General features: G+C 36.2%; 1 protein-coding gene across 6 annotated transcripts in view; it reads left to right on the forward strand.

The window, feature by feature from the left end:
- PIBF1 (progesterone immunomodulatory binding factor 1) overlaps positions 1–25,573 on the forward strand; it is a 289,035-nt gene that overhangs the window by 269 nt on the left and 263,193 nt on the right. For all 6 annotated transcript variants that reach the window (XR_008914089.1, XR_471492.2, XR_008914090.1 and 3 more), the window contains exons 2-5: positions 4,201–4,502; positions 16,693–16,793; positions 19,069–19,267; positions 20,531–20,650. Coding sequence is in view for 3 of the 6 variants with exons in the window: in XM_001365267.4 (XP_001365304.3) it covers positions 4,251–4,502; positions 16,693–16,793; positions 19,069–19,267; positions 20,531–20,650 (672 nt within the window). In the remaining 3 variants the exon portion in view is untranslated. The remainder of the gene's footprint in view (positions 1–4,200; positions 4,503–16,692; positions 16,794–19,068; positions 19,268–20,530; positions 20,651–25,573) is intronic.

The following is a 25,573-nucleotide window of genomic DNA, read 5'->3' on the forward strand; positions in this document are numbered from 1 at the left end:
TGTTATTTTCCGTAGTGAAAGAAAGATACGCCTCAGTTCAATTTAGTAAACGTAAATTAAGCGCCTAGTATGTATCAGGCATTGTGCTAAGCGTAGAGGTTACAGAAGAGGCAAAGGACAGCATTTGTCCTTTAGACGCTTATAATCTAAATATACGCAAAGCAAGCTGCATGCCCGGCAAATGGTAAATAATTAACTGAGGGATGGCACAGAAATTAGAGGGGTTGGAGAAAACTTATATCGTAATAATTGGCTTTTACATTAGGCTTTAAGTTTTGCAGAACATTTTACAAATATCTCATCAGTCTCAGCAGTCCAGAGAAGTAGGTGCTTTTATTGTCCCCGTTGAACAGATGGAGAAACTGAGGCCGGCAGAGGTTAGAAACATCCCTTGGGCTTATATCCAGAAAGTATTGAGAGAGGATTCAAACCCAGATCTCCCCTGCCTTCATGTCCAATAATAATAATATTTAACATTTATATATCACTGCTAGGCACTGTGCTAAAGGCTTTACAATTATCTCATTTCATCTTTAATACAATCCTAAAAGGTAAGAGTTGTTATTATCCCCATTTTACAGATGAGGAAACTGAGGCAAACTGGTTAAGTGGCTTGTCTAGGGTCACTCAGCTAGTAGGAGTTAGAGGCTAAATTTGAACGTGGGTCTTCCTGACTTCAGATCCACTTACTCCTTTTATCCACTGAGCCACCAAGCTGCCTCTAGCGTGAGTTAGTGAAGAAATTGAGGTGATTGAGGACAGCAAGTGGTTAATTGTGGGAACTGTTAACCACACTGACTTTATCTTGTGACTTAGTATTGGAGTTAGCTCAGTTCCATTTCTATTCACTTGTGGGAATTGAGAGAAAACCTTGTTGCTTGAGGCTGGGAGAATTGAGGACTACCTGTGCCTGCTGTTTAGAGACCCTTAACCAAACCAGAGACCTGGTTTGTGTTGATCAGAAATATAGTCATGTCCTAAGATTGATGCAAAAGTTTTCTTATAATTGTCTCTCAAGCAGCCTATATGCTTTATCTGAAAACTGGACCCATACTAAATCAGTTATTGTTTCCATGTTCCTTTGATTGTTTGCAGTTACTTAGGGAAGTAACTCTTTTCCAGAACTGAGGAAATTCAACCTGTTTAATTTCCCCCCTCTCACCTTGGAAAGTGCCTAATCTTTCATTCAAATAGAAATCAGATTACCTAATATTGTATTGTTTACTTTTAATTAATTAGTCTTGTTTAAATTTTTCTGCCACAGTAACAATTCTATGCATCTCTATAGAGAGCTACCATTTCTATATATTCATAGAGAGATCTATATAGGTAGATTTACATACATATTAATGAATAAAATGTATTAAGTGCCTACTATGTGCCAGGCACTATGCTGTGTTGCAGTACAAAAAAGAAGCCAAAGATAGTCTCTGCTTTCAAAAAGCTTGCAATCAAAGGAGTATGTATGTACCTATCTATTTTATTTGCTCCTCACAAGGACCTTGTGAGATAGGTGCTATTATTTTAAACAAATGAGTAAACTGAAAGTAAAATAAATCAAGTGATTTGTTCAGGGTCACCAAGTATCTGAGGAAGAATTCAAAATTCAGGCTTCAAGCCCTAGTGCTCTATCCACTGTACCTTATTTAACTGCCAAAACAAAAAAACAAATCCACCAGTGATGAAAGGAGACTCATACCTAAACAGTCTGGTCAGAAACTTATTTCTACCTGAAACCTTCTGCCCCTTTTACTATCTGAGATCTCACTGTTCTGTGGTGCTTTTAGGGGGCAAAGAAGCTATAAAAGAGGTTTTTAGGAATTGGCTTCTTTCCTGCCCTCCCCTAGTAAATGTGGGATGTGAGAGCAATTGATTAAATTTCTAACCTTTGTCTATTTTAGAAGATAACCTGGGAAGCTCCTTTGAAGAATCAGGGAAAATTATGGTGGCCTCCAGTATCATAATTCTCACCAAAAGCCAGAGAACTCAGGATATGCTAGTTATTTAATGCCCAGAAGAAAAAGAAGTACTAGGCAGAAGTTAGAGGTTTCCCCCCCTCACATTTATGAATACTTTATAATTATGGATGCTTATGAAATTATAAGCTAAACTTTTCATTCACTTCAACCTACTACATAAAAGGAACTGAACTGTTATTGAGGGCACAAAAGAAAAAATCACTGCCCTCCACTAGCTTATAGTCTACTGAAATTGCCTGCAAGGGAGTAGTAGTAAAGTGCCTGATCTGGAGTCAGAAAAATTTGATATGGAATCCTGCTTTTATACACCTATTTATTAACAGTGTGGCCATGTGAAAGTCAATCTCTGCTTCAGTTTTTTGCTTCATAGTGTTATTATGAGGATACAATGAGAAGATATAGCACTTTACTAACCTTAAAATACTCTATAAATACTAACAAGTATTGTTGAATATAGAATTAATTACTTAAATGAAGCTAGCTGTCCTGGATTTGGGGGGAAAGCGGGGAAGGAGATGGTTTTTTAGTTTTAGTTTTGTTTTGCTAAAAATAAAATGAACAGCTTCAAATAGGCAATGTCAAAATAAAAATAACATCTTACATATTTTGTGAAGCACTTTTACATGTATTATCTTGTTTATTTTTCAAAACAACTGTAGCATAACAACTGTTATTAAAACTGTTTTACAGATGGGAAAACTGAGAATGAGATGAATTGTTTGCACATGATTACAGTGCATAGAACTTATTAGAACAAGAACAGAATTCAGGACTTCTAAATTTTAATCTACCTTTGGACGTTTCACACTGGATGACTTGTAGATATATCAAATTCAGTGTATGTCAAATAGAAATCATTTTCTCCTCTCCCCTGCCACATCCCTCTCTTTATATGTATGTGTGTGAGTTTATATGTGTGTGATATGCATATATATCTGACATCACATATAACATTCATACTTGTTTACATATACATCCTTGGAAATAAAAAACATTTAAATACTTTTAAAATGTTACTTTGTGGTGGTGGCTACTTCCTCCACTGAAGATGAGGAAAGCCCTTCAGCCATCTAGTAGATAATCTTCCATGGAAGCCATGTCTGATAAGATGTATCTGTGTGAATGCACATATGTATAGGTTGTACACCTTAAATACTAGTATAGGTTAGTGATAAGGATCCAATTAAGGAGTCAGGAAGAGAGAGATCTTTCCTATCTGAGAAAAAAAACTTCACAAAGGTGAAATTTGAACATTGCTTTATAGGATGAACAAGTTGTAGATAGGCAGGTTTGAAGAGGGAAGTATTAGAAAATCAACCATTCAACATTAATTTATTAAGTACCAGTTCAGTACCTAGAACTACAAAGAAAACACTGGCAAAAATGTCCTTAGTCACCATGGGTCATCTGTAGGTGTATGTGTTTACGTGCATACACATAAACATATCATTGCTGTCACAAGATGAAATTATGTCAAAATTATTGCTGCACTCCAATTAACTGCTTAATCATAGTAGTAATTTCCAAGCAGTAGCATAGAGGAAGTTCTATAGTTAATATATGTTGGGAAAAATTTTAATATTTTATGTATTGTGTACTTTACATGTGTTTTATGTTTCTGAGCATACAGTGATCCCTCACCTATCTCAGGAGTTACCTTCCAGAGATCCCCACGATCGGTGAAAATTCATGAAGTAGCAGCATTCACTGCCAGAAACCTTAGAAGGCATAGAATGTTTGGGTGGCATAGGGCTTGAAATAAATTCAGACTTTTACAACAACTTCATAAAAGCACAACATTGCAGTGCAACATAGTGCACAATGATCAGACATCGATGTAAAGTGGACAAGGAGAGATGCTGAACATATGGGCACAGTGCAGGAGAGCAAACAGACTGATGCTACAGTCACTGAGCCAGTGTCCAGGATACAGAACATAGCACTGTGGTTGGTCACCTTTCATTCCATCAGCCAAGAGGGTGCCGTTTACACTCTCACATTGGCAAGTTTGCACAAGCAAGTAGTGGTGTTCTTCATTTCCACTGAGCACAGTATAGTATTCATCTGCAAAATCCCATGATATAGTGAAAACTGCACAATACAGAATTACATTTTTTTAAACTCGCGATACAGTGAAGCTGAAGCTGTGATAAGTCAATGCAATATAACAAAGGACAACTAAGTATATTTGAATTTAATCTTAATTTTTTTCTATCTGTAGGATATTTTAAATTGAAAGTTGCAGAGGAAAATCTATTAACAGCAGCCAAGATGTCACGAAAAATTCCTAAAGAATTAAAAAAAGTCAACATCTCTAGTTCTTTGGAGTCTGAAGATATTAGCTTAGAAACTACAGTGCCTACAGATGAAATTTCATCGTCAGAAGAAAGAGAGGGGAAAACCATAATCACAAGGCAGCTTATTGAAAGAAAAGAACTGCTTCATAACATCCAGTTGCTGAAAATAGAGCTCTCCCAGAAAAATCTAATTATTGACAACATGAAAGTGGACTATCTTACAAAAGTAAGAGATTTTGTGAATCTTATGCATGTGTTTTATGATATAGTTACATTGTGATTCTCCAAGGTAAAAGAACAATTTCTGAGAGTGTTCTTATTTATTAAGTTGAATGACTAAAGGAACCAACCGCACCCACCACCCATCCTGAATTTAGGGTTAGAGCTAGTATAGCTGGAACAGTGGGAGCTTGTACTTGGTATGCCTCTAAAGTAATGGAACTGATTTGTAAACAAACAGCAATCAATCTGCAGACATTTATTAATCACCTATTATGAAATGACAATTTTTTTAGGCAGGGAGCAGTTTAGAAACTTACATTTGAACAGAAGAGACAACATGCACATGTTTACACACAGAGTACATATTTGGAGTTAAAGGCACTGACAGTTAGGGAGGTCAGGAAAGATCTCTTGTACAAGATTTTACCTGAATCTTAAAGGAATTAGGAATTCTAAGAGCCTGAAGTGAGGAGGCATACCTTCCAAGTAACAGATAATGTGAGGTGTGGAGATGGGAGTTGGAGGGTGCTGGATAACAGACAATAAAAAGACTACTTTGGCTAGATCTTGGAATTCATGATCTAGAGACACATATAATGAGTCTGGAAAGAAACATAGGGGCAAGGCTATAAAGTTCTTTAAATACTATGAAGGAATTAATATTTGCTAACTTTGCTCTCAACTGCTAGGGCCCTTCCTCTCAAAATATCTTTTATTTGACTATTTATCTGTATTTATTCTGTTTATACTTATATGTATTCTTGCCTTCCTTATTAGACTGTGTTACTCCTTGTGGGTAGGGTCCATGTGGGTAGGGTATTGTATCTCTTACACCTAGCACATAACTGAAGGCACTTAATAAATGCTTATTGATTGATTGATCCTAGAAATTTACACAGCCACTGTAATTTATTGAGTTGGGGGCAGATGGTAAGTGCATCAGACCCATGCTTTAAGAAAATCACTTTATATCCCTATGGGAAGTATATTAGAGTTGGGAAAGACTTAGGGCACAGAGACCAATTAGGGGGCTTTTAAAATAATCCAGGCAAGAAATGATGGGCTGAACTAAAGTTGTGGCTATATGTAGGAGTGAACACTAGTACTTTGGACTCTGCATTTATTCATGTAAAAATCTATTGCTTAAAATATTTCTAGAACTCCATTTTTGGAATCTCATTAAAGCCAATTAATTGGTCACATGAAGAACACAAACTCATCATTTCTAAGTCAAAAAATTGTATCTATCCACAAATCACAAAAGTTGGCTAAGTTCTGGATTTTTAAAAGAATAAGCTACGGGCTCCAAAGACAGTTCTAAAAATGGATGGAAGAGTGGCCATTAACCTGATTTGACAGTTACCACTGCCTTTACTCCACCTTCCTGTATGTATGCATGCATGTATGTATGAATGTATGTATGTATGTAGTAATTCCATCAGCCCCATTATCAACAAGAATTTCACTTCTTCCAAGATACTGAATTCTATAAAGTTTTTGTCAGTGACCACAGTATATATTCTTCTAATATTTCTATTCCTTCATTCCTACTGGATTTGAAGTTCATCTTCATCATAACCTTTGGTTCTTTTATCCCTCCTGATTGCTTAGTCTAGAGGATTCTTAACCTTTTTTTGTGTCATGATCCCCTTTGACAGACTGGTGAAGGAGACTTCAAAGTAATTTTTACAAGTGCATAAAATTAAATATGCAACATTAGGAAACAAATTATATTATCATAGTTACCACAATTATAACACAGTTATCAAAAAATTGTTTATATTCATAGATCCCCTTCAAATCTATCCATAAAGCCTTGCAAGTCAAGAATTCCTGCTCTAGTCTGAAACTAACATATCTGATATCACTTTTCTCTATTCTCATTCCTTTTCCATAGGTAGCCACTTTCAATCTTTTACTTCCTTTGACTGTTTTAGTTCTCACCCAGATAAGCCTGTTTCTAAATAACCCTTACTTTCTCTTTCCCCCACTTTCAGGTTTCTAGATATTATCAGAAAATTAATAAAACTGTTGATTTGTTCCAGTATAAATTCATTTTATTTGGCCTCAGTTATGCTTTCACTATTGCTTAGTGATTCTTTTATTATTAGCTTTCTATCACATTGCCCATAGTTTCGGTTCCTAACCTGGTTCATGCCTATTATAAACCATTTCTGCCCTCCATAGGTTTATAGTCTCTTTTTATCTTCATCCCTACCCCATATTCAGTAAATAACAGCATTTCTTTCTTCATTGAGAAGGGTTAAATCATCCTCAATTCCCATCCTTCATAACTCCCAGTATTTTATTTTTACTTTTCCTTCATTGTTTTTTGAGAAAAGATGACTTTCTTCTTTGCCAAAGCTACCTCCTAAACCTGTTGTCATTTATCCTCTTTCTTCCCATCTGGTTTCTGTCTAAGGCTAAATTTGAATTCATGACCTCCTAGATCTGAGTCAGACTATCCACTGAGCCACTTAGCTGCCCCAACCTGATGCATTTTTTAAAAATTTATTTTTAAATATTTTTCCAAGGTTACATGATTCATGTTCTCTCCTTCCTCTCTTCCCTCCCCCTCCTGGAGCTGAAGAGCAGTTCCACTGGGTTATATATGTGTTATCACTTGATACCTATTATCATATTGTTCATTTTTTTAATAAAGTAATCTCTTAAAACCAAAACCCCAAATCCTATACCCATATAAACAAGTATTAAATCATATGTTTTTCTTCTGTGTTTCTACTCCCACAGTTCTTTCTCTCAATGTGGATAACATTCTTATAAGTCCTTCAGAATTGTCCTGGATCATTGCATTCCTATTAGTAGCAAAGTCTATTACATTTGATCATACCACAAATGTTTCACTTTCTGCATACAATGTTCTCCTAGTTCTGCTCATTTCACTACACATCAGTTCTTGGAGGTCTTCCCAGTTCATATAGAAATCAAGCAATTTATCATTCCTTGATAGAATACTAGTTTTCCATCACCATCATATACCATAATTGGTTCAGCCATTTCCCAATTAAGGGATAACCCCTCATTTTCCAATTTTCTGCCACCACAAAGAGAGCAGCTATAATATTTTTGTACTAACATTTTTTTTTAATCTCTAAGGTACAAACCTAGTAGTGATATTGCTGGATCAAAGGGCATGGATTCTTTTAAAGTCCTTTGAGCATAATTCCAAATTGCTTTCCAGAATAGTTAGATTAATTCACAACTCCATCAGCAATGCATTAGGGTCCCAATTTTGCTACATCACCTCCAACATTTATCATTTTCCTTTGCAGCTATACTGGCCAATATGTTCAATGTGAGGTGGTACCTCAGAGTTGTTTTGATTTGCATTTCTCTAATCAGGAAGGATTTAGAACATTTTTTATGTGATTATTGGTAGTTTTGATTTCTTCATGTGAAAATGGCCTATTCATAACCCTTGACCATTTGTCAATTGGGAAATGGCTTGATTTCTTGTACATTTGACTTAGTTCCTTATGTATTTGAAAAATTATACCTTTGTCAGAGAATTTTGTTATAAAAAATATTTTCCAGTTTGTTGCTTCCCTTCTAATTTTGGTTTCATTGGTTTTGTTTGTACAAAACATTTTTAATTTAATATAATTTAAATTATTCATTTTATATCTTGTAATGTTCTCCATCTCTTGCCTGGTCTTAAGTTCTTTCCTTTCCCATAGATCTGACAAGTATACTATTCTTTGTTCGCCTAATTTACTTATAATTTCCCTTTTTATATTTAAGTCATTTACTTATTTTGAATTATCACAGTATAGGGTATGAGATGTTGATCTAAACCTAATTTTTCCCATATTGTTTTCCAATTTTTCCAGCAGTTTTTTAAAAATAGTGAGTTTTTGTCCCAAAAGCTAGAATCTTTCAGTTTATTAAACACAGGCTTTGCTGAGGTCATTTACCCCAAATCTATTCCATTGATCTACCCTTCTGTCTCTTAACCAGTATCACCTTGTTTTGATGATCACTGCTTTACAGTACAGTTTAAGATCTGGTACTGGTAGGCCACCATCCTTCACATTTTTTCATTAGTTCCCTTGATATTCTTGATCTTTTGTTCTTCCAGATGAACTTTGTTATAATTTTTTCTAATTCTATAAAAAAGGTTTTTGGTAGTATGATAAGTATAGCACTGAATAAGTAGATTTATTTAGTTAAGGTTGTCATTTTTATTATATTAGATTGTCCTACCCATGAGCAGTTAATGATTTTCCAATTGTTTAGATCTAGTTATATTTGTGTGAAAAGTGCTTTGTAGTTGTATTCATATAATTCCTAAGATTGTCTTGGAAAATAGATTTCCAAATATTTTATATTGCCTAGAATGATTTTAAATGGAGGTTTTCTATCTAACTCTTGCCGCCGAGTTGTGTTAGAGAGAGAAATACTGATGATTTATGTGGATTTATGTTGTATCCTGCAACTTTGCTTAAGTTATTATTTCCACTAACTTTTTAGTTGGTTTTCTCAGATTCTCTATATAACATCACATCATCTGCAAAGAGTGATAGTTTAGTTTCCTCAATGCCTACTTTAATCCCTTCAATTTCTTTTTCTTCTCTGATTGCTATTGCTAGTGTTTCTAGTACCATATTAAATAATAGAGGCAATAATGAACACCCTTGCTTTACTTATTGGGATCTTATTGAGAAGGCTTCTAACTTATCTCCATTGTAGATGATACTTGCTGATGGTTTTAAATAAATGCTGTTTATTATTTTGAGAAAAATCCCTTTTATTCCTATACTTTCTAGTATTTTGTATAGGAATGGGCATTGTATTTTGTCAAAGGCTTTTTCTGCATCTATTGATATAATCATGTGATTTCTTTTAGTTTGCTTGTTGATATAGTCAATTATGTGGATAGTTTTCCTAATATTAAACTAGCCTTGCATTCCTGGTATAAATTCCACCTGTTCATAGTGAATAATTTTGTGATAACTTGCTATAGTCTCTTTGCTAGTACCTTATTGAAGATTTTTGCATTTATATTCGTTAAGGAAATTGGCCTAAATTTTTTTTTCCTGTTTTTCATCTTCCTAGCTTGGGAATCACTACCATATTTGTGTCATAAAAATAATTTAATAAGACTCCTTCTTTTGCTTATTTTGTCAAATAGTTTATATTGCATGGGGATTAGTTGTTCTTTAAATGTTTAATAGAATTCACTTGTGGATCCATCTAGCCCTGGGGATTTTTTCTTAGTGAGTTCCTTGATAGCTTGTTCAATTTCTTTTTCTGATATGGGATTATTTAAGTATTCTATTTCCTCTTGTGTTAATGTAGGCAATTTATATTTTTGTAAATATTTGACCATTTCACCTAGATTATCATGTTTATTATCATATAATTAGGCAAAATAGCTCTTAATAATTGCCTTAATTTCCTCTTCATTAGAGGTGAGATCACCCCTTTCATTTTTGATACTGTTAATTTGATTCTCTTCTTTATTTATTAAGTTAGATTAACCAGTACTTTATTTTATTTTTTTAAATAACCAACTTCTAGTTTTATTTATTAGTTCAATAATTCTTTTACTTTCAATTTTATTAATTTCTCCTTTGATTTTTTTTTTAGTATTTCCCATTTGGTTTTTATCTGGTTTTTTTTTTTTTTAATTTGTTCTTTCTAGTTTTTTTAAGTTGCATTCCCAATTCATTGATCTCCCTCTCTATTGTGTTGATATTGGCAGTCAGTGTCCTATAGATTTTGGTATGTTGTCTCCTCATTGTCATTCTCTTCAATGAAATCCGTAATTGTTTCTTTGATTTGTTCTTTGGCCCACCAGTTTTGAAGAATTAGATTATTTAGTTTACAATTAATTTTAAATTTGCCTCTCCATGAGCCCTTATTAATTATAATTTTATTACATTATGATCTGAAAAAGTTGCATTTATTATTTCTGCTTTTCTACATTTGTTGACAATATTTTTATGCCCTAGTACAAGGTCAATCTTTGTATATGTCCCATGTGTGGCTGAAAAGAAGGTATATTCCTTTATATCCCTATTCCATTTTCTCCAGATATCTATTAACTCTTAATTTTTCTAACATTTCATTCACTTCCCTTTTTTCTTCTTTATTGTTTGGTTCAATTTCTCTAGTTCTGATAGGGGAGGGTTGAGGTTCCCCCACTAGTATGGTTTTACTATCTCCTCCTTAAGCTCCTCTAGTTTCTCCTTTAAAAAACTGGATGGTATACCATTTGGTGCATATATGTTGAGTACTGATATTTCTTCATTATTTATACTGCCTTTTATAAAAATGTAATTCCCTTCCTTATCTCTTAATCAAATCATATTTTTACTTTAGCTTTGAGATCATGATTGCTACTCTTGCCTTCTTTGTCTCAGTTGTAGCCCACTAGATTCTTTTCCCACCTCTTACCTTTACCCTGTGTGTGTTTATCTTCCTCAAGTGTTTCTTGTAAACAACATGTGTATTGCTTTATCAGTCTCCCCTATTTTCCCTTATGTTACTCCCCTTCCCAAGCCTCCTCCTTTCTTATTTTCATCTTACTATAGTGCCTTTTGATCACCCCCCAAAACTCTCCCCCCCTTATATTACTCCCCTCCCCAGTACCCCATTTCTTATTACCCTTCAACTTCTCTATAGGGTAAGATATAATTCTATACCCCAGTGAGTGTGGCTGTTTTTTGCTCTCTGAGCCAATCCAGTAAGAGCAAGGTTTAAGTATTATCTGTCATCCAACTCTTCCTGCCTTACATTGTATTGGTCTTCTCTCCCATCCCTTGCCCTGCCTGCACTTCTTTGTGTAGTATATTTTATGCCATTTTACTTCTCTTTTCCCATTTTTCTTAGTATTTTCCTCTTTTTCACCCCTAGTTTTATTTTTTTTATATATCATCATAAACAGCTTATTTACCACACCCTCTATGTATAATACTTCTGCTCTGATGACAGCAATTTTTAAGAGTTGTAGATATCATCTTGCTATATAGGAATATAAGTCATTTTGACCTCTTTTGAAGCCCTTATTTTTTTTCTCTTTCTTATTTACATTTTTATGCTTTTCTTGAATTTTGTATTTGGGCAACAGATTTTCTGTTTAGGTCTTGTCTTTTCTTCAGGAATGCTTGGAAACCTTCTATTTTTATTAAATGGTCATACTTTCCCCTGAAAGAAAATAGCCAGCTTTGCTGGGTAGTTGATTCATGGTTGTAGACCCAGTTCCTTTGCCTTCCAGAATATCATATTCCAAAGCTTCTGGTCCTTCAATGTGGAGGCTGCCAGACTCTATGAGATTCTGACTGGGGCTCCATATCTGAATTATTTCTTTCTAACTGCTTATAGTATTTTCACCTTGGCCTGGGAGCACTTGAACTTGGCCATAACATTCCTAGGAGTTGTCATTTGGGGATTTAATGCAGGACGTTATCTGTGGATCTGTGGAATCTTTCAATCTATTTTATCCTCTTATTCAAGAATGTCAGAGCAGCTTTCTTAGATAATTTCCTGTAGTATAATATCTAGACTTTTTTTGTTTGTTTTTAGTCATGACTTTTGGGTAGTCCCAATAATTCTTAAATTATCTCTCATGGATCTATTTTCCAAGTTAGTTGTTTTTTTCAATGAGATATTTCATATTTTATTTTATTTTTTCATTCTTTTAACTTTGTTTTGTTTCTTGATGTCTCATGAAGTCATTAGCATCTAATTGCCCAATTCTAATTTTTAAAGACTGAATTTCTTCCATGAGCTTTTGATCCTCCTTTTCCAATGAGTCCATTCTTCTTTTAAAGTAATTCTTTTCATCCTTTGATTTTTTTCCCTCATTTTCTAGTTGGTCAATTCTAGCTTTTAAAACATTATTTTCTTGTTTTAATTCATGTGCCTCTGTTTCCAGATGACCTATTTTGCTTTTTAAACTGTTGTTTTCCTTTTCCCATTTTCCTTCAACCTGTCTTACTTGATTTTTGAATTCCTTTTTCAGCTCTTCCAGAGCCTAGGTCCAATTCCCTGTATTTTTTGAGGATTTGCTTGAAGTTCCCTGGATCTGATCAATCTCTGTTGGTTCAGTTCTTTGGTCTTTATCCCCATAGAAGCTTCCAATCGCTGTCTCTTTTTTTTTTTCTTTAATCAACTCCTTTCTCTCCCCTCCACCCATGGACTGTAAACTAGCTCCTCTGTTGGTTTATTGGACAAGGGGTGTGTGAGCTGCTCTGCCCTGGAGGGAATCTTTACTCTTCTCCTCTGCTGGTATATTGGATTTGACCAGTTGAACTGCCCTGCTGAGCTAATCTGCCCTTAGGCCAAATCTTCCCTGTAGCCTGCTGCTGTGGATGCTGAGGGTGCCCAACCAGATGCCCCTCCTCCACCCCCACCAGCAGCTGTCAGAGCCTTGCACCTTATATGGTGGATCTGTAGATTCCCCCACCTGGGAATCCCACCTTCAGCAGCCCAGGTCTAATTGCAGGTCTCAGTGCAGTAGGTGGGAGAAGGGGGTTCAGTCTGTCCCCTATACAGTGGAAATTGACTCTGCCTCATTTTCAAGTTTTGTTCGGGAGGAGAGTCCTGTGGTTCCATCTTGTTGTTGGGTTTGGATTTGAAGTGCTTTTTAAAGATTTGTGTGGAAGGATAGTCAGAGAGGTTTTTGTCTCTCTCTCTGTCTTTCCTCTTTCTCTTCCAATCTCCCTCTCCCTGTCTCTGTCTCTGTCTGTCTATGTGTGTATATAAATAAATAAATAAATATATATATATATATATATATATATATATATATATATATATATATATATATCCTCTATTGTAAACCTCAAAATTTCTTAGACTTATAAATGTTGGAAATTTCATCATTGGGAAATTTCATACTTGAAAAATTTCCTATTGATAGTGGGTCTTGACTATTAGAGTGTGAACCCCATTGGCATGGGAGGTTCCTTCTCCTCCCTTCTTAAGATTACTTTAGGACAGAAACCTTTTGCTGAACAATGGAAAGGACTTTGACCTATGCTTAAGCATAGAACAGGAATTTCTTTGAGTCATGATTGATTTTAGAATTGATACAATGGAGATACTTGGAATCAATCTCCACCCTATTCAGTCCTAACAGGATTGAGTAAGGGCTGCAGCCTAGATCAAAATTTAATTCTTTGAAAATATGACCTTCAACAGACATGTGCAAAGCCAGAGACCTCTGGGCGGTCCTGGGTTAAGCTAGAGCCTCCATTGGCACAGGGAAATTGATGGACAGGTGATTGGTAGATGTGAGAACTGAGGGGAGGGAACTTGGATGGTTTCCTGAAGGATAGGGGGGTCTGAAGACTCGAGGTGGTTGAGGAGTTTGTTGGAGTGGTTGCGGTGTGCTCTGAGAAGCTTGAGCTGAAGGAAGCTGAAGGTGGGGACCCGGGAGACTGTTTCTCCATTTTTGGTCACTTGAGTAATAGGGACTGATCTCTTTTCATTGCCCCAGCTATCTAAGGGCTTGGGCCTTTTGGCCCAGCCTAAACAGAAGGGGTATTTAAGCCCTATTCCCTTCTCTCCCCTTTCTCTCTCCCTCTATCTCTCTATCTCTAATTCCTTTCTTCCTCCTGTTTGTAATTAAAACTCCATAAAAGGTTGACGGCTGACTTGAGTTTTCATTAAGGAATTACATAGCTGAATTCCTTGGCGACCTTAAATTAATATATATCAGTCTTTTAAAAGTGATTTCCTTGTCACACTATGTCTCTCACTGTCTCTGTCTCTCTGTCTGTCCTTCCGTCCATCTGTCTGTCTCTCTGTCTCTGTCTCTGTCTTTCTCTCTTTCCCTCTCCCTCTCCTTTGTCTCTTTCTTTCTCCTCCCCTTCCCCCTTACCTTGTGTTTTACAATCATCTGATCCAAGGCAGAAGAGCAATAAGGACTAGGCAGTAGGGGTTAAGTGACTTGCAGAGGCCAGATCTGAAGCGAGGAGCTACAGTTCTCTTTTCTGACAGTTCTCAGTTTTCTTTCCTCATTTTCATCCATGCCAAGCTCACAAGCCATAGGGGCCTCCCCAAGGAAGACTCTATGAGCTACTGTAGTTATTTTCCTAAAACACAGTCTGATCATGTCACTCCCTATTCAGTAACCTTCAGAGATCTCCACCTCCAGGAGCTAATGTAAAGCCTTCTTTGGCATTTAGAGCTCTTCACAGCCCAAGCCCCTTCCTCCTTTCCAAACCATCTTAAATTCAGTTCCTCTCCATAAATTCATGTCTGACCCTGGCGTGCTTGCTGTTCCTCACACACAAAGCAGTGGCTCATCAGGGTGTATTTGTAGGAACTGGCCATGTGCTGGGAACAGTCTCGGCCTTCACTGTGCACCTGCTTTCCATCTCCATTCACCATTCAGCTCAGCTCTTCACTCAGAGGCCTTTCCCAGGGAGTTCTTCATCCAGCCTTTCACTCCCTCCATGCTGCTTAGTGGCTTCCTCTGACACCATCACATACATAGTTGTTTACATGTTGTCTCCCCTATTAGAATGATGACTACTCCTGCATTTCCTTTATTCATGTGTCTGGGGAGCACTTGCCAAGTCACGCTTGGATTTAGCTAATGCTTTGTTTTCTCCTTTAACTAAGATCTAGAATATCATTCTGGATGCGGTTTATTTCCTCTAGTAGTGTGTCAACTTGATGATTATTCGATGGTCAGAAATTTCAGGCCATCAGTTAAGTAGTGTAGATAGCCCAAAATCCATTTAATTCTTAGAACCTACTCATTTCATTTTAGCCACTTGACTACCATTGAACAAGTGGGAATAGTCAACTCAGATTTGAAGAATGATGCTTTTTTTTTTCATTTTATTGATGTAAACAAGAAAAAATATGTCCCCAGTGGCCAGCCTTCTGGTGATGAGCCTTTTTAATACTTGCCAGGGCTGATTTTAACATCCTGATATATCCTAGTGACATAGTTTTACTAGGACCATACTTGAAGAAGCCATTTTGGTTTTGGTGGAACCTTCTATAACTTGTTTTCTAAACCTTCAAGAATTCAGGGTCACCAGCCATAGCACTGCTGGGTCTGTACCCCAAAGAGATAATGGACACAAAGACTTGTACAAAAATATTCATAGCTGCGCTCTTTGTGGTGGCCCAAAACTGGAAAACGAGGGGATGCCCATCAATTGGGGAATGGCTGAACAAATTGTGGTATATGTTGGTGATGGAATACTGTTGTGCTAAAAGGAATAATAAAGTGGAGGAGTTCCATGGAGACTGGAACAACCTCCAGGAAGTGATGCAGAGCGAGAGGAGCAGAACCAGGAGAACATTGTACACAGAGACTAATACACTGTGGTATAATCGAACGTAATGGACTTCTCCATTAGTGGCAGTGGAATGTCCCTGAACAACTTGCAGGGATCCAGGAGAAAAAAACACCATTCATAAGCAAAGGATAAACTATGGGAGTGGAAACACCGAGAAAAAGCAACTGCCTGAATACAGAGGTTGAGGGGACATGACAGAGGATAGACTCTAAATGAACACTCTAATGCAAATACTATCAACAAAGCAATGGGTTCAAATCAAGAAAATATCTAATGCCCAGTGGACTTATGCGTCGGCTATGGGGGGTGGGGGGGGAGGAAAAGAAAATGATCTATGTCTTTAACGAATAATGCTTGGAAATGATCAAATAAAATATATTAAAAAAAAAAAGAATTCAGGGTCACCTTAGTTGTTTTAGAAGTTACATACTGATTTCTACTAGTCAGGAACTAGTATCTCTATATCCCTTTTCATTTTTGCAGTTTAATGATTCTAAATAATCCTATTTCCCTTTATATTTCCCATATATTTTTATGCCAGTAAAAACAAGAACACTATATAGAATAGAAACTGCTATAGGCATTTTAACTTATTATAAATCCATGCTTCTACCCTTTTGTTGAGCATATGGCCTTTTGGAAAATCTGTGGCATTCTTGAATAAAAGTAGTATTTTGCTTTATATAATCTTATATTGATAGGAAGAGTTAAAACACACTGTACTTCATAAAAAAAAAAACATGCAGCCATTGTTAAATCTGAATTATAAAGACAAAAGTGAAAATTTTATCTTTTTTAAGTTCTCTGTTCTACTTTGTTTCCCTTTTATACCAGAAGATCACTTTAAAAAAAAGTAATTTCCTTGAAGAATTGAACATGTCATGTAATGATTCTCATTTGATGTAGATTGAAGAGTTGGAGGAGAAACTTAATGATACTCTTCACCAGAAGCAGCTGTTAGCATTGAAATTGGACAACCAGTTGACCTTTCAGAAAAAGGATACCAGGTATGAAGACATTTTAAAAGCAACAATATTATTGACAGTGAGTTAGGTTACCTCTTGGGGAAGTGGATAGAGTGTGGGACCTAGAATCAGGAAAATCTAAGTTCAAATATGGCCTCAAACACTTTCTGACTTGATCACCCTTGGCCAGTCAGTTAACCCTCTTTGCCTAGGTTTCCTCATTGGTAAAATGAACTAGAGAATGAAGTGTATGAATGTATACTCCAGTATCTTTGCCATGAAAACTCTAAATGAGATCACAAAGTGTCAGACATGCCTGAAATGACTCAACAAATGAGTTAGACTATCATTGCTTTATTTCCTGTTCTGTTTTTAGGAAGACATATGTCTCAAGACATTGTACAGGAAGACATTTCATAATTGGTTAGTGTTTAATTGTCCCAACAAGGATTTTGAGGCAAAAATGGTGGAGAAATTTGGATATTGCATTAAATATTTGGTGATATGCCTTCCTCCTTGATTCCCTGCCCAAAGTGTTTGAACAGAGAATCAGTGAAGCTTCTCTTGTATTTATAAGAGACAAATATGACATGACAGTATAAAATTAGAGACCATTGTTTTGCCCTAGGGATTTGCCTAGCACATATGACTCCCTACCCACAGAGATCATATGGCAACACTTACCCTCTGAGAAAGAAAAATCATTGTTAGTCTCTTTTTATAAATCTGGGGAGAATTTTCTTGATTAGGTTTATTTTTTCTCTAGGCTTGTGCTCATTTAAAATCCTTCATATTTTATAATAATTTAAAATTAGATGTTATTCTTTAGTGCACATTCATTTTTAGTATCATTGATGTCCAGAATAAAGGCAAAGCTTCTGACTAGTTGAAAACCATATATCTTGGAAACAGTAAAACTATTTAATTTCTGTAATTTGCTTTGTGAGTTTATTTGAAGCTTGTTTACTAAAAATAAAATTATGTCCTTTTCATAAATATTGCATTGTAACATAGTTTGTATTGAGGCTTGTTAACAGCAAACCGCTTTGGAGATTGTTGGAATAATGATTATTTGAATGAATATATATGTAATGAAGCTTATTTCTTTCTTTAGTTTAAACAGCAACATGCCACATCAGACAAGGACCGACTTCTGTTATCAGCCCCAACAAAGAGGATGATTAAATTTCTGAATCACATAAAATAAATGACAGCATTTTGATTTGTTTCTGATTTCTTGATTTTAAAAAGTCAAAACAAGTTAAAAGAATTGGGATAATAGTTTTACCTACTTCAATTAAATCAGATAAAGGCTGTTCTTGTTTTAAAATGAGATAGCAATGGCATTTTTTGAGGAAGGTAGAATGAAAAGAAATGCAAAGAGCTGTACTACTTACTATAAGATCATATGCAAATGTCATTTTGTTTGATTATTGTTGCTTTTTTTTTGGTCACCTTCTGATAGGGTCAAAGAGATTTTGGGGTCTGACCCAGTGAGAAAAGAGCTATGAATAAATGTTAGGATCTGACCCAGGAAGAAAGAAGCCATGAATAATTCTCACAAAAGATATCTCTATGTTCTTGCTAAGGCCTTGTTTAATGTAAGCTGCAAGTGTCTTATCTGGGAACATGTTCAAGGCTCTTTCTGGAGTGTTTTTGTAAGCCTCTAGAGATGTTTATGTTCTACCTCTGGGAAAGAGTTAGACCTCTGGTTCCAACCCTTCATAAACAAAAAATCTCTATGTCTTCTTGTAGACATATTTCACCAATGTACGTATATCTTAACGTATGGATCTAATTGCCTAAAAGAACTCTCATAAAAGCTTATCTCTTATCTATAATAAATGGAGCTATGTGAAGCTGCCCCATGTAGTCTCAGCCTCTGTTTATTCTTCAACATTCCGACCCTAACAAGCCCAGAAGCCAGCAACTTTCCATTTGGAAATAAATGTAAGGGAGAGTTTTAAGTCAGAGAGGAGCAGGATATTTGATAGTTCACAAATAGTACCTTTATCCATGTGCATCACGTGTACATAGTTTACCATATGTGTGATTTGTTGATATTGTTTATATTTCCATTGGAATTTTCTGCTAAGGTTTTCAGTTGCCTAACTGTGAATCAGAACTCAGGCATATGGTATGCTATTATCAACAGATCTATCTAAGGATTTGGAATATCAGAATTATCAGAATTTAACAGCAAAAGATTGCATTTGGATTGCCATTTCCTTATGTTCTGTGTTATAGTGAAAAAGTTATTTTAAATGAAATTTCAAAAGTTTTACATAAGCCCACCATAAACTTTTTCTTAATGTAGAAAATATCAGGAATTAATGAAACAGGAAATGGAGACTATTTTATTGAGGCAAAAACAACTAGAAGAGACAAATCATCAATTAATAGAGAAGGCTGGAGATATCCGCCGTAGCTTGCGTGACTTGGAGTTGACAGAAGATCATTACATGAATTTGAAGTCTCTTCCAGAGGATCAGCTTTCTATTCCTGAATATGTATCTGTGAGTTTTTTTTTTTTTAAACACTGTCACAAACATCTTAACCCATAATTTTAATGAGATTATTATATAGACAACATAGTTCCTGTTGTTATTTCTTACAATTCTTTAATACTAGGGTATCATTGAAAAATCTTATTATAGAGAGGCTAGAGAAAGGGCTTTGGAATGAACCCTTGGCCAGTTTATTTAAAACTTGTGGGTTTGGTTGTTCATTTGATGCTTCATGATAATCATTGTGAATTTACAAGTCTCATCATCTCCTGTACTTTTTTTTTAATAATTTTTTATTTGATCATTTCCAAGCATTATTCATTAGAGACAATGATCATTTTCTTCTTCCCCACCCCCACCCCCATAGCTGATGCGTGATTCCACTGGGTTTCACATGTGTTCTTGATTCAAACCCATTTCCATGTTGTTGGTATTTGCACTAGTGTGTTCATTTAGAGTCTCTCCTCAGTCATTTCCCCTCAGCCCCTGTGGTCAAGCAGTTGCTTTTCATCGGTGTTTTTACTCCCACAGTTTATCCTCTGCTTGTGGATAGTGTTTTTTAGATCCCTGCAGATTGTTCAGGGACATTGCATTGACCCTAATGGAGAAGTCCATCACCTTCAATTGTACCACAGTGTATTAGTCTCTGTGTACAATGTTCTCCTGGTTCTGCTCCTCTCGCTCTGCATCACTTCCTGAAGGTTGTTCCAGTCCCCATGGAATTCCTCCACTTTATTATTCCTTTTAGCACAATAATATTCCATCACCAACATATACCACAATTTGTTCAGCCATTCCCCAATTGAAGGGCATCCCCTCAGCATCTCCTGTACTTTTGTATGAAAGTTCAGCCAAAACTTCACAGAAGAATTCATTGAAGAGATGAATAGGACCTTAGTAATCACTTACTAAACCTTCTCATTTTATAATTGAGAAAACTTTGACTCAGATAAGATTAAATTGTTTTCCTATGGTTACAAAAAGTGGCAGAGCCAGAATTTGACCCTAAGTCCTCTGATTCTGAGTAGAGTGCTCTTTCCACTGAAGCAAGCTACTCTCATCCAAAAAGTATCCAATAAGGAGAATCCTAGAAAATGATGATTGGGATGAAGCATGGTTGAGCATGAAGGGTCAGCCCAAAGGTTGACTACTCTCCCATACACCCTCAACCAAACTATTTCTCTTCAATTAAAGTTTGTAATGAACAATTGACAATATATGATGGTATGTATTCATCATAATTTGATCATTTATAAGTGAATTTTTTTTCAGATTCGGTTCTATGAAGTAGTGAATCCTTTAAAAAGAGAAGTAAATGAACTTCAGGTGAAAAGGAATGACCTTTCAGAAGAACTAATTGATTACAAATCCCAGCTGAAGCGATTATTAGAGGTTTGTACAGTTGGACTTATTGTCTAAGAGAAGTTACATTTTTCTTTTACCTTATACACTAGAAATCCCTAATCTTTTCTTGATAATGAATTACCTTTGGTCTTTCTACCAATTTCATGATTGTCCCAGGGGCTATTGAAGCATAGGTGGGGTATGAAAGGGGGACTGCTTGCCATATTCTTGTTTCTGCTGTGGATCTTCACAAGTAATTGATACTGTGGAGGAGACATGGTGCTGGTAGAGCCCGCAGCAGTGGTGTAGACAACAAGGAGAAGGAAGCTTAAAGTAATAAGCTAGCTTGGAAGGTGATCAAATAAGACTTGATTTACCTTTCAGGCATCCTTACATCCCTGAGTTATCTCTGTGTAATCATACAATTGTCATACATTCATGTGGGTAAGAACTTTTAATTAAGGAATGAGTCCTAATTCATTCTTAGAGTGTTCTCTTGAGAGAAGGAATAAACATGAAACTCCAAGCCAGTATGCAGGGCAGCTTTAGAAGAAAAATGGACATAAAATAATGGGCAGAGATATTTTGTATTCCTAACTCTTTTACCAAGGAGTGGAGGTGCCTTTCCAAACTCAGGGTGTCAATCAACTATGCTAGGAATCTAAGTCTTAGGACTGATAGATTAGCCCAATTTGAGATTGCCTTCACAAATTAGAGCTGAGAGGACCTCAATCCAATCCTCTCATTTCTTTCACATTCATTTAATTAGGCAGCCTGGCTTAGTGGGTTCTATTCTCCACTTTGACACTCATTGGTTGTCACTATACTTTGTGATACTGCAGCCAACTGTTTTAAGACTGTCAGTGGCAAAGAAGATTCTGACATGCATCGATAAAGAAAATTACTCAATGCGAGCTTCCAACACTAATGGCATTGCAAATCAAAAAAAAATTATTGATGCAGTTTTATACCAATTACTTAAAAAAAAAGCTCTTCTGAGCACTGCCCTTTTTTAAAATTTAAGCAAAAATCAAGTCAGCTATATTTATTTAAAACCTACTGTGTGCCAGGCAATGTACAAAGCCTGGGGAATACAAAGAAATGCAAAGGGACAGTTCTCACTCTTAAAGAGCTCATGGTCTAATGGGAGAAACAACATTCAAAAAAAAATATCTACTAACAAGATATATTCAGAATAAATAGGATAGGCACTAAAATTAAATCTTTCCCAGACTTCTTGTAGAAAGTGGTACTCTAATGAGGACTTGAAGAAAGCAGAGAAACCATGAGATGAAGATGAGGCATAAAAGATTTCTAGGCATGGAATCAAAATTCAACAGAACTGGCAGCTGGAGTGTCTTGTGTGAGGAACAGGGAGACCTGTATCACTAGATCAAAGACTGCATGGGAGGTGGAAAGAATAAGGTATAAGAATACTAGAAAATTAGGAGAAGGCCAGGATTTGAAGGGGTTTAAATAACAGAGCTTTTGAACTAAAGAAAAGCTTTTCTATTTGATCTTGGAGATCTTAGGGAACCACTGGAGTTCATTGAATAAGGGTGTTGACATTGCCCTGAACTTCAGGAAAATTAGTTTGACAGCTGATAAAAGGATGGACTAGAGTAGAGTTGTGATAGAGGAATGATCCAGAGACTTTGAATGGCAGAGCCTGGAAGACATGCAGAGGTTTGCATTCACAGCAGGGGATGGTGGATGAGACTTGGAATCTTGAGAGAAGAGAGATTCCAGGTGGTAGTCAGTTGATCTCTATCTTGAGACAGCTAAGGTGACAGGCTGATAAGAGATTTCTCTCCTGAGCTTTTCAAATCCCTCATTGATCCTAAACACCATCCCCCCACCCCCACCCCAGAGATACCAAGAATTGTGTCATAAACTGAGAAGTATAAGAACAGTATAAAAAGATCTCACATAGCTCCTGTGACACCCTGAGTCTGAACATTGGCTCTGCTGTGATAAGGACCAGGGGTCACCAAACCCTAAGCCTCTTAGAGACCAGGCTGAGAAGCCTGGGTCTCTCAACTTTGGGGGGAGGGAGAAAGATAATTTTAGACAGACAGGGAATTTCGTTACCCTCTTTCCTATAAAATCCAAACTGCAGACATCATGCTTATCTTACCCCTAACCACAATTTGTTAGAATAAACTAGTCAGTTATCTTAAATTAACTTCTTGTCATATTGAAGGAGGAGGAAGCAGATTTCTCTATCTTTCCCCAAGGGAAAAGGTTCACCCATTAAATCAGTTATTAGAGGGGAATAAAAGCAGGGTTAGTGGAGAGACATATTTGAAGAAGACTGAAGGGGGGAATCCATCTCATCCTCTTTCTACTTTCTGGGATCATCTACCTTTCCTCCATTATACCCAAACCAACCCTCTAACACAATTTGGCACCCCAGACTTGAGGGAGAGAGATCAATTATCTTGATTGCAAGAGTCAAGGCATGAAGCGATGGGAACCTTCAGTAGTCGATGGCCATGTTCAAAGGCATAAGTGGCCATAAATGAGAGATGTTATTATTAAGATAGAGTTGACAGAACTTGACATCTCATTGGCTATGGAGAGTAAGAGAAACTAAGGAGTTAAAGATAAAACCTAGATTAAAAGCCTGGGTTAATGAGAGGATTGTGGTCCCCTTGACAACAAAAGAAAATTTAGGAAGCGGGGTAGCTTTAGGGGGAGAAAAAGATGATTTCAGTGTTGGACATCTTGAGTTTAAGACAGCTCTGGGACATCCCAAATTGAGATGTCCAATAGGCAGTTTCAGATAACATCAGAGTAGGTTAGGACTGATGGGATCACTAGGTAAAATAATGGAAAGAAAGAAGAGGGTCTAGGACAGAGCCTTTGGGTGTACCCACTGTTAGGAAGGTCATGGATGAAGGTCCAGCAAAGGAGATTGAGAAGAAGTGATCAAATAGATATGAGGAGAACCAGGAGAGAACAGAATCATGAAAACCTAGGAAGAAGAGAATATCAAGAATGATGAGCAGTGGCAAAGACTGCAGATTGGTCAAGAAGTATTAAAAGACTGAGGAAAAAGTCATTAGATTTGATGATTATGGGATCACTGGTAACTGAGGAGAAAGTAAAGTTGGTTGAAAGTCTGCCTTCCAGCCTCCTCATTAAACTAAAGCAGAACCATTTGAATCAGTGAATATGACTGACAAGAGAGATATTATTCGTTACCAGTTTTCTACCATTCCTCTACCAGGAAACTTATTGGTCACTCATTTGATATGAATTTTGTGGTTTTAATTTACATTATGATAATCATCATAGATATTATTGTCCTATATCTCTCAAATTTGTAGGAGTCTCAGTTAAAGTGACTTTCCCCAGGTGGAGATAGAACTTTTCTGATTCCTAGTCTAGTGATCTGACTATTTATTATTTAATATTATTTAAATATGTTTATATTTATATGTCTATGTGATGATATAGCATACCTATTACATAAAATGTTATAAAATATAATTGTGTAACAATTTTATATATTATAAAAGATATTTTATATTATTTACATCATATTATTCTTATATATGACTATATTCAACCCTTGTGCTTGATTTTACATTTAAAGATAATGGACATTATGCATCCAAGATTTATCCAGGAATAAAGTTATAAATAAGTGTATATTTTATTGTTCTTCACACCCAGTGCCCCATTTCCAATCTCCTAAATGAAAACACTGACAATTCCTCATACTCTTTCTCCTCATCTCTGCTTCCTGACATTCTTCAAATCTCAGCTAAGTCCCACTATCTATGAGAAGGCTTTCCTAATATTCTTTCATCTTAGTGCCTTCCCTCTAGCATTACCCTCATTTTATCCTGTATACATCTTGTTTATACATTATAGAGAGCCAGCATGTTTTCAAGAACAAGTCATTCCAAACTAGCCTCATTTCCATTTAATAACAGGGACACTAAAATCTTGAGTTTGGGGAGCATTAAAGATATAATTTTAGCAAAACATGTGATGAAGTTTAGAAAATATGGAAAGGCATGGTCTAGATGATTATTTGAGTAAATGGATTTAGAATTGTTTAAGTGGCCATAATCAAAGAGTAAAGATTAGTTGTTTGATGTCAGCTTGGCAAGAAATCTGCGGTAGAGTGCCCAGAGATCCATGCTTGCCTCTACACTTTTGAACATTTTTGTCAGTGATTTGGATAAAGGAATAGATGGAATAGAATACTTATCAGATATTCAGATGATACATGACTTGACAAAGATAATTAACACACTGAATGATAGAATTGACATTTTAAAAGATCCCAATAGGATAGTCCTAAGCAATTGTGCTATATATAATAAGCTGACCTTTCTTTAATAAATGAATAAGTATAAAGTCAAACTCCTGTGTTCACAGAATTAGCTATACAGGTACAAGAAGAAGGCGGCATATATAAAAATTAACTTATCTAAAAAAATTCTAGGTGTTTTAGATTGAAAGCTTATATGAGTCAGCAGTATTAAATGGCAACAACAACAACAAAAAACTTGGGGTTCTATTAAGAGAGGCATACCTTCCAGGAATAAGGAAATAATAGTCCTTTCTCCTTATCAGATCACATCTGTAGTATATTTTTTTTTAATCCTAGACACAATAGTTTAGGGAAAACATTGATAAATGCCAGAGTATACAGAAAAGAGTAACTTTAAGACCTGCGGTCATAAATTGATTTCATATGGAACAGTGATGGTGAACCCATAGCACAGGTGCCAAAGATAGCATGCAGAGCTCTCTCTGTGGACACATGGCCTTCCCCCCAGAGTTCTACTAGAAAGGCAGAGGGACTTGGACAGAACTGCTCCCCTCTGCTCTCTCCACTGAGTCTGATGACATTTTTTCACATGCCCCAACCCTCTGCCCAGCAGCCAATGGGAGTGCAGAAGGGGTAAGGTGGGCAGCTCATAGGCGGCAGGCCTGAAGGGGAGTGGAGTG

This window comes from Monodelphis domestica, chromosome 8 (genome assembly GCF_027887165.1).
Source record: "Monodelphis domestica isolate mMonDom1 chromosome 8, mMonDom1.pri, whole genome shotgun sequence".
Classification (NCBI taxonomy): domain Eukaryota; kingdom Metazoa; phylum Chordata; class Mammalia; order Didelphimorphia; family Didelphidae; genus Monodelphis; species Monodelphis domestica.